At 47.1% G+C, this 10,012-nt stretch overlaps 1 protein-coding gene across 1 annotated transcript in view; it reads left to right on the top strand.

The window, feature by feature from the left end:
• The first annotated feature begins 3,403 nt into the window (after window positions 1–3,403).
• GABRR2 (gamma-aminobutyric acid type A receptor subunit rho2) overlaps window positions 3,404–10,012 on the top strand; it is a 39,684-nt gene continuing 33,075 nt past the window's right edge. Inside the window, exon 1 of the mRNA XM_008687544.2 lies at window positions 3,404–3,648. Within this exon, the coding sequence (XP_008685766.1) occupies window positions 3,536–3,648 (113 nt within the window). The 5' untranslated portion in view covers window positions 3,404–3,535. The remainder of the gene's footprint in view (window positions 3,649–10,012) is intronic.

The raw sequence follows: 10,012 nt of genomic DNA, 5'->3' as shown, positions 1-10,012 counted from the left end.
GTGAAAAGACAGCACTGGATGGGAGAAAATATTTGCACATAAAATATCTGATAAGAGACTTGTATCTAGAACGCATAACTCAATCATAAAAATAACCTGATTTAAAAACAGCAAAGGGTTTGGGGGCGCCTGGGTGGCACAGCGGTTAAGCGTCTGCCTTCGGCTCAGGGCGTGATCCCGGCGTTACGGGATCGAGCCCCACATCAGGCTCCTCCGCTGGGAGCCTGCTTCTTCCTCTCCCACTCCCCCCGCTTGTGTTCCCTCTCTCGCTGGCTGTCTCTATCCTGTCGAATAAATAAATAAAATTAAAAAAAAATAAATAAATAAATAAAAATAAAATCTTAAAAAAAAAAACAGCAAAGGGTTTGAATAGATATTTGTACAAAGAAGACACACAACTGACCAATAAACGTGGAAAGATGCTTGAACATCATTAGTCATCAGGGAAATGCACATCAAAAGTTTTATTTATAAAACTATTATAATACGTACTACCACATTGATGAATCTTGAAAACATCATGCCAGAAAAAAAGAAAACAAAACAAAACAAAACAAGTCGAGTGAAGCCAGACACACAAGGCTGCACACTGTATGAGTCCGTGTATCTGGAACGTCCACATCAGGCAAATCCATAGAGACAGAAAGCAGGCTGGTGATTGACAGGGGCTGAAGGGAAGGGAAAGGAAGGGAAGGGGGAGTGACTGCTAATGGCCTTGAGGCTTTTTTGGTGGGAGATGAAGATGTTCTAAAATTAGATACCGGTGATGGTTGCACACACTGAATATACCACACACCACAGTTTAAAGGGGTCAATCTGGGGCGCCTGGGGGGCTCAGTCAGTTAAGCATCTGCCTTTGGCTCACATCATACTCTCAGGGTCCTGGGATCGAGCCCTGTGTCGGGCTCCCAGCTCAGTAGGAAGTCTGCTTCTCCCTCTCCTACCCCCGGCTCATGCTCTCGCTCTCTCTCTCTCTCTCACTCTCTCTTCTCTCAAGTAAATAAAATCTTTTAAACAATTTTAAAAATAAAGGGGTAAATTTATGGTATGTGAATGATAGTTCAATAAAGCTATTACTTAAAAAGTTACACTTATCTCCAGTTGAGCTTTTCTCCATACCATAATCACAATAATTGAACTACTGAAAATAAGAGAGATTTAAAGAAAAAATCGATAGGACCTAATGTGTCCAGAATGCAACAAAACAAATATTTCTTTCTTTTTTTAAAGATTTATTTATTTATTTGGGGGGGGAGGGGGAGGGAGCGAAGGAGAGAATTTACAGCAGAGTACCGTTGGCCAGATTGGAGGACTACTGAATTAGTCCCCATACTGAATTATTACCACTCTCAAATTCCTATTTAACTCCTGTAATTTGGCTTCCTGCCACATCTTTCAACTGAAACTAGAGTTAGCTGAAGTTAGGAACAATGCTCTGGTTGCCAGATCCAGTTAGCCTGTTTCCTGCCGTCACTTCTTCACAACACGGACTGTTGACTAACCCCTCCCAGAAACTCCTTTGGTTTTCATAGTCAGCACCTTTGCTAGTTCTTCTATGCTTTTGTTCAGGCTTCCCATCCATCCATTAGAAGTATAGATTCCAGTGCACCTGGCTGGCTCAATCAGTACGGCATGCAACTCTTGATCTCGGGATTGTAGGTTCGAGCCCCCATGGGGTATAGAGATTACTTTAAAATCTAAAAAAAGACTTAAAATTTTTTAAAAAAATAAATACATTTTTAAAAAATTTTTATTTATTTATTTGACAGAGAGAAAGACAGCCAGTGAGAGAGGGAACACAAGCTGGGGGAGTGGGAGAGGAAGAAGCAGGCTCCCAGCGGAGGAGCCTGATGCGGGGCTTGATTCCAGGACTCTGGGATCACACCCTGAGCCAAAGGCAGATGCTCAACGACTGAGTCACCCAGGCGCCCCAATAAAATCTTAAAAAAAAAAGAAAGTATAGATTCCCGAGGATTCTATGCTTATACTGGGACTTCTATTTTCCTGGAAGATCTCACCCTTTCCTGTGGTTAAACTACCACCATACATTGATGGCTCCAAATCTTTTTCTCCAGTCCAGACCTTTCTCCTGACTTGCAGGCTTACTTATTCTCCAGCTGCCTATTGGGCATCTGGAAGTCCCATGATACCTCAAATTCCACAAGTCAAAATCTATGTCATCTCCCTACCAAACTTGTCCACCTCTAACGGATACCAGTTAGTGGTGGTACCATCCATCAGTCCCACCTCCAAACTAGAATCGTAGATATCTCTGTTGCCTTCTCTTACTCCCACTCTATTCAGTCAGCAAATGTATTCGACTTCAGAAATAACGTGACTATCTCATTCTTCTGTCTTCCCTCCTCTTCTCCTTCCATCCTTCCTTCCATTAGGGCAGGACTTCATCCTCCTTTGTTATTATATCTTCTCCAATCCAACTGATCCAGTTAGGAATTCCTTAAAAAAAAAAAATAAACTGCATCATGTCATTCCACTTTGCTTAAAGGATTTCTTTCTCACACACTAAAACCCCAATTCTGTTGACTTCTGGTTATCACTCCTCTTGCCCTCCAACCTCATCTCCCTACGTCTCTACCACACTAAACTCCTCTCCATCTCGGACACAGCAGGCAAGTAATAAGTAGTTTTTAAACATTTTATTCTGTTCAGTAGATTAAATATAACCACATGTATCTTTACACTTCAAATGTTCACAATTCCATATCCCAGGATAGGAATCAAGTGTAATTTTTGATGAAATTATATATTTTAGGATTAAAGACCCAAATTAATCTAATTCTCATGATAAGAACAGCTTACATAATCATGAATTCTCCTTTGGTTTATACATTCCTTCAAAATCAAAAGGGGTTTATGCTTTGATGTCTTTTCACTGAGAAAACGATGTGTGTTTGGGGGGAAAGCAAGCATCCCTGGCCATAGGCAAAATATGCTTTCTTACAGAAATAAAGCAACCCTGTGAAAACAGGTCATTTGTGTGTTTACTCAGCATTTCCCCAGCACATTCATGCACTCTTCTTGTCCATCAGGTCTTCCCTGCAAATCCACTCAGAATCCAAGCTGTCTCCCTAGGGGATGTGACCGACTGGTTTTATGCAGCCAGAGGGAAGGATTAATGATCTCAGCAAAGAGCTGGCATGTTCAAGAGGTTTAATTTTTTTTTTTTTTTTTTTTTTTTAATGTAACAGTTTTAGCAAAGCTGTTCTGGGACTCAGCGGAAGCAGAATTTCACAGGAGGACAAACTTGCTGACTAACGGCCAATCACTAAGCAGCAGAGAGGGCAAAGCCTTGGTGTTTGTGTCACGCCTGGGGGGGGGGCCGGTGGGAGGTGGGGTGGGACGAGCACCCCTATCAAATATCTAATTGGGAAAATCAGCCTGGCAGTCATGCTCTTGCAGCGCCTTGGAGAAGCACCGTCCCAAAGCGGCAGACTGAATCCGTGGTGCGGCCCGGGGGGTCGGCCCCGCGGCAGGTTCCTGGAGAGCGGCTGGTGGCGTCGTAGACGGTCACAGAATGCCTGATATCACAAGACTCATCTTGTTCCTGTTCTGCCTGACGGCTTTTGCGGAGAGCAGAAAGCCCAAGAGGAGGAGATGGACCGGGCAGCTGGAAATGGCCAAGCCAAGGTAAAGGCGTGGGTGGGAGGGCAGGAAGGTCACCTGCAGCGGCGCCCTGTGGGACAGCTCGCAGGAGGGCTGGCGGTCACGCTGTCCCGCTGGAGCCGATTTTCCAGCCAGAGGTAGATGGGGCCACCACCTCACGGAAAACAGTCTCTCTCGGAGCTCGAATGTTCTCCAGTGTCACAAGCCGCGAGAGAGCGAAGCCAGACTGGGTTGAGCATTTTGTTCTGGCATCTGGGCTTTGTCCAAGCATTTTGATTTAAAGCAGGTGGTTGAAGTGTTCATGGGTAAAATATCTTGTACTTCTCGGCTTGTGCTGCTTTGTTCCTCAGGATGACATCCTGTAGGGACCACGGGGCCCTGCTGAGTAATTGCACTCAAGAAATTTGCGGGGGGCGGGGGGACTGTAGATAGGAATTTAGTTTGAACTATTAAAAAAATGTAACTGAGAGCTGTCCTCTTTAAATTATTTGATTGGGAACAGCTTTATCATGGTATTGGGTTTCATTGCACTGTTTCAATCTTAAAAAGGTATATCAAATTGGTTGGGTTATCAGAAATACATGTGTGGGCAACAGGAACTGCTCTTGCAGGATGTAATGGAAATCTTTCCAAGATACTGGTTAGGCCCGGAATTTGCATTGAAAATCATGACATTTACAAATCGAAGTTCCTTAGTAAGCTTGTTTGAACCGATGTACAAAGCATGATGTCGACACAGCATGAAGAAAAGAGCGAGCAGCCGAGATGTAGACAGCACGTGTGAGATGTTACACATCTGTTCTCCATTCTACTACGCATTGTGAACCAGGGATTGTGCATATAAACTAATATATTGAGCACATTTTCTAGGTCACTGGCTTTTATTTTTAATCAGGCACTGCTATCGGTGATAATTTTTTGAAATTGTACCTCCAATATATTTACTTTTAAATTATATACATATACTATTATATGTAATATATGTTATACATATTATATTATATGTATATTATACATATATATATTAAAGTAAAACATTGATTGCTTCCTTATTTTTAGATAAAAACTATCAGTAAGAGTTACAGTCTCTACTTTCTGCATCCCGGTGGCCCATCTTAAGCACCCCAGGTATACGCCGGCTTTGGAGACCGCCGCTCTGGGCGAGGTACCTACTCTCAGGCCTAACGCCACTCATGCCGAAAGCAAACAGATGAAACTTGTCCAGGATGACAGGAAGGAGGCACTGCTCTGCAGGTCTTGTCCCGGTTCTGTTGGCAGAATCACAGGCTGTCGAATTGGAAGGAACCTCAGGGGCCATGGGACCCAGCAATTCCTCTGAGCTCTAAGACTGAAATGTGAATAGGTGTTGTGAGAAAAGGGGGTTTTGGGGTCAAAGAAACTTGGGAAAGTCTGGTTTAGATCATTTAAACAGATGTCTTTATAGCTCAGCTTCCAGAACCTTTATATGCAAATAGACATTCTGAATCTTGAAGAGGAAAATAAATTATGCAGTTTCTCAAAAAAAAACCCACATTTTGGACTATCTTATAGGATTCCTATTTTACGGAGCGCGTATTGGCCATGGACTTGTCTATTCTCTGAGAACAGTGCTGGGGTTCAGCACGAGCCCCTCAGGGATCCTCAGGGATCCTACTCGGCAGTCTGGGCTGTCACACCTGTGTCACTCCTCGGAAGACCCACAGTCATTCCCAGACACCTGCATGAGCTTGGGGACAGACTGAATCTGACCCTTGAGGGCTGAGGACAGTTTCTCGAAATCCATCCCAGGAGGTGTTAAAGTGGAAGAAAAGATGAGCCTACACATTTAACAAATAAAAAATAATTACTGAAGAGAGGCTGGGAGAGAGGATGGAGAACATGTCACACCAGGGCACATGGTTCTAGGCCTTTCTAAATCCACCAGGGCATGTGCATGCTCAGACAATCATAAAGCTATGTCTGTGAGAAATTTCAGCCACGCATCTGACTAAAAGATTACTTCCGTCATTGACACACACAAGTTAAGCTACACGAATAAACAGGAACAAAATGATGTGACTTCTAGAGCACGTCATCTCCGTAGGGCAGCTTCCTTTCTGTGAAGCCCTGACCTCCCCTCCTACCTCACACGGTCATGCACACACACCATCCACCGTACAAAGGATCTCACCCAGTCTCTCTCTCTCTCACACACGCACACACTGTTAGGATCTCTTCTAACCTGTATACCTTCCGTATCACTCCGCCCAAGGCAACCTCACAAAACAATTATTCTGCTCAGTAGGTGCTTTTTCCAGAACTGCTTCCAGTTGTCCCACCCTTTGGGTCCCTCTTTATGGAACTGCTGCCACCTGAACCCATTTTCTCCTAGCTACTCGATTTGCTCTCTTCTCCCTGCCTTTCAGCCTCCCAGCCTCCCAACATCCCAGTTTTAGTCCACTCCTCCATGCCTGCTACCTAGGTTGGCCTCCTGACCACGTGATTGCTTTCCCCATGAAAGAGGCCCTTCTCCTGGAGATCTGAAAATGAACCTAGCTCTGGTCTCCGGAGGCTGTACTCTCCCCAGATAACATTCTCTGGTTCCTCCTGGTCCCAGAGCCTGGGGGCCGCTTCCATATTTCCTCCCCGCTCTGCAGCCCCCCTGGCTATCCTTCTCTTGGTCAGCATCATGGCTCACGTGGTACTGGGCTCAGGGGCAGCTTTGCTTTCCTGCTGCCCAGTGAGCCTCACCCTCTCCAGACGCCTGGTGAAGGAGGTGGGGCCAGGGAGTCAGGGAAGCCAGGTTGGGGGCCTGGTTTTATGGCTCCCCTGGCCATGGCCCGATCTTTCCGAACCTCATTTCTCCAACTGAAAAGGGGTGGTCGTGAGACCTAGCCCACCGGAATGAGGGGGTAACCACAGCTCAGGGCCTGCACAAAGAGAGGGTGATTCACACAGGCATGGTCGTCATGCCTGCTGTCATGGCTACCAAATAAACCTCAGCCCGGGGGGCACTAGCCCTGCCTCTCAAAGGTGTAGTGAGCACGTTTTTCCTCTCTCCCCGCCCAAGGCTGGTCTGAGGTTCCGTGGAGGTGCTGGCTGCCCCGCATTGGGCTGGGACTCAGGTCTGGCCCCTGGAGTCTGGGGTTTTCGGGCCAAGGCATCTGGGCACTGGAAGGGCGGATTGAGGACATCTACTCACACAAATAGCCCAAGGCTGGGGACATCAGTGGCCTGAGTTATCAAGTAACTGGTTCCTTTAAAAAACAAAACAACAAAAGCCCAGTTCTGGGCCCTCATTAATGGCACAGGCATTTCAAATCTCCTCTGTCCTTCAGGGGGGCTGGAATTCTGGGACTTCCGCTCCCTAATCCTCCCCTCTAAATGGATATGGAAACTGCTGGCCAGCAGGGATTTGCTCCCCGCCAGGCAGAGGGCTAGGGCAACTGCTGCACTCAGAGTTTAATGTCTATGATCTGCTAATCCCTTAGGCTGAGCTCCTCCTCCGCCTTTCTGGGATGTCTTTGCTGCGGTGTCGAATGTGGCCTGTCACGCCGTTGGTGTGACCTGGTACCCCCTGACTTCTGGAGCTGGGCTTGGGGCAGAGCCCGTGACAGTGGAAGCTCCGTGGAGGCACCCTGACAGTGACCACCATGCTTCAAGGGAACTCGACCTGGGTTCCATATTCCAGCTACCTGGGAGGAAGACGTTACATTGGACTTCCTTCCAATAGGCTTGTCTAAAAGCAACTCTGATCATGGCTTCTTCCTCCAACTGCTTAACGCCTTCAGTGTTTCCCCATCACCTTTGGATAAAGACAGAAGTCTTAACATGACCTTCAAGGCTCTGCCTCGCCTGGTCCCTGCGTGCCCCGCACGCTCCCTCGGTCCGCTCCCGTGCCTCTTCCTTCCCTTCCCCTTTTACTGAATGCCCACTCACCCTGCAGCCTAGACCACTTCAAACTGTGTCCCAAACCCAACTAGAGGTGTGTTGAGTTTTAATGCCTATAGGATATCCATCGGGGGATCATCAGTTAGGCAGTTGGATGAAAGATCGAGAGCAGGGGTACAGATTTAGGAATCGTCAACATGTTGATGACAGCCGAAGCCACAGCCGTAGGCTGCCTGCCACCGAGGGTGCAGCGGGAGAAGAGGAGGCGGCTGGGACAGGGCCGGGGGATATTAGCGTTCAGGGGGTGCGCTGAGGACAGGGAGGCGGCAATGCAGATTGAGAATGAGCTCTCAGGTGCTAGAAGGACAGCCCAGTGCCCGGTCCTGAAAGAGCAGGTTTCTAGCCGAGGCACGGCCCTCCGTGTTGCAGGGCAGCCGACGCTCAGCCGGCGCTCCTGCGGGGCTCGGGGCAGGCGCAAGCGGGGCAGGAAGCGCTTGCCAGCGACGCGGTGGCAGCAGCCCGAGGCACACAGCTGTCTGCGAGCATTATGGATTTATTAGGAGCGGAGGACTTTTCTTTCTTTTTTTTTCTTTTTTAAAGAAAACATTTAAGGACAAATATAACTACCATACCTGTAATGCTGCCGCTTTTCAATACGTTTTGCATGAGGAGGATGTGCGGTCTAGAGAGACACGCTGCTTAGTTTGGGCTCAGGGGAGGAGAGACTTGAATCCAGTGTGAAGGCTGACGAGAAGGGGCCTTGGGAAAGGGAGACGCTGAGGAAGCTGGGGTGAGGGTGTTTGAGGGAAGAGGTCAAGGGCTCCTCTGCCGAGCCCTCAGTGACCCTAGGGACCTGCAAGGCTGAAGGAAGTGAAAATACTACTACTGCCCCTGCTTCTGAGTGCCCCCCACCCTGTTTTCGCCTTCTCCCTGGATATCTTACAGGCATCTCGAAATCAAGACGGCTAAGAATGAGATGAACCCCCTTCACCACAAATGTGCCACCTGCCATCTCAGGCAATGCCCCCACCATTCACCCAGGGGCTCAAGTCATAAACCAGCGTCATCCTCNTTTCCCTCATACCCCATACTCAATCCGTCAGCAAGACCTTTCGGCCTTCCTCAGATCTGATCATTTCTCTGCACCTCCCTTCCCTATCGCCCTGATCTAGGCGCCATGTTCTCAGCAAGAATCCTAACGGTCTCCGGTGTCTACTGTGTCCTCTGCAGTCTTCTCTACACAGCAGCCAGGGTATCTTCTCAGGTCCTAAACAAGTCCTTATGACTCCCCTGCTCAGAATTTCATGGGTTTCCCCTCTCAGTATTATACTCGTGAGGGTCTCATGATCTTGTCCCTGGCCTTGTCTCCCACCTTCTTTCTTATTACTTTCCTTCTCCTTGCTCTCCTCACACAAGCCAGACTCACCTCAGGACATTTGTACTTGCTGTTCCCTCTCTCAGAGTGCACGTTCTTTAGATCATCTCATGACTTGCTCTGTCCCTCATCCCCTCTGGGTCTCAGGTGGCTTCCCTGACCATCTTCCACCCCAACCCATCTCCCTCTTATTCCTTATCCTGGTTGATTACATTTTTATGGCACTTTGCACTTTCTAAAGTTACATTATTTATCTGTCCACTGGCTTATTGTCTATCTCCCCCACTGGGTTATCAGCCCTGTGAGGGCAGTGACTATATGTCCTCCCCATGACTAGTACCGCATCTGGGCAGAGTAGGTTCTCCATAGAGATGTGGTTAGCAAGTGGATTTGAGTCTAGGAATTGAGGACTTGTGCGACCGGAGTGTGGGGTGGCTGTCCTCATGCATGTTGACATCCCAAGGTTGATGGAGAGGAAGAGAAGCTGTTGGAGCCAAAGCCATCGCTGGAAGGGGAGAATGGTTGGGAGGCCTGGAGCTCCAGGTGGCTGTAAGAGTAGCGCTGTAAGGTGGGAAGCCCAGCTTATAGGGGAATCTGCTTCTTGGAGGGGACGGGGGAGGGCAGACCAATCTTTAGACCAGCACTGCATAATAAAACTTTCTGAGATTCTGGAAATGTTACAGAGCTGCACTTACCAACATGGTAGCCACCAGCCTCAAGTGGCTATCAAGCACATAAATATGGCTAGTATAATTAAATAACATGAGTATTATTTTGTTTTAGTATTAATTATTTTATTAATTAAAATTTAATTTAATTTAATTTAATTTAACTTAATTTAATTTAAATTGACTTAAACAGCCACATGGAGCTAGTGGCTACTTTAGTGATCAGCTCGGTTTTAGCCCTCCCAAGAAATTACACCATCTGGGCAGAGCTGACAGAGAATGAAAGTTAAGGACTTCATAGAAAGATGTCTCAAAGAACAGAACCTTGAGAGAGGAACATGTTACTTCCCTCTTATAAAGTCTAAACAGGAAATATGCCTATTTTTCTAAAAAAAAAACCCCTGAAGTATGATAAGGACACTGAGCGTAAAATAGGGATTGTATTTAAATGCACAACAAACATTCAACCCCAAAT

Source organism: Ursus maritimus, unplaced genomic scaffold (genome assembly GCF_017311325.1).
Source record: "Ursus maritimus isolate PB19 unplaced genomic scaffold, ASM1731132v1 scaffold_13, whole genome shotgun sequence".
In the NCBI taxonomy this organism is placed as follows: domain Eukaryota; kingdom Metazoa; phylum Chordata; class Mammalia; order Carnivora; family Ursidae; genus Ursus; species Ursus maritimus.
Note: the sequence above shows the minus strand (reverse complement) of the source record. Positions and strands in the feature narration are given on the sequence as shown.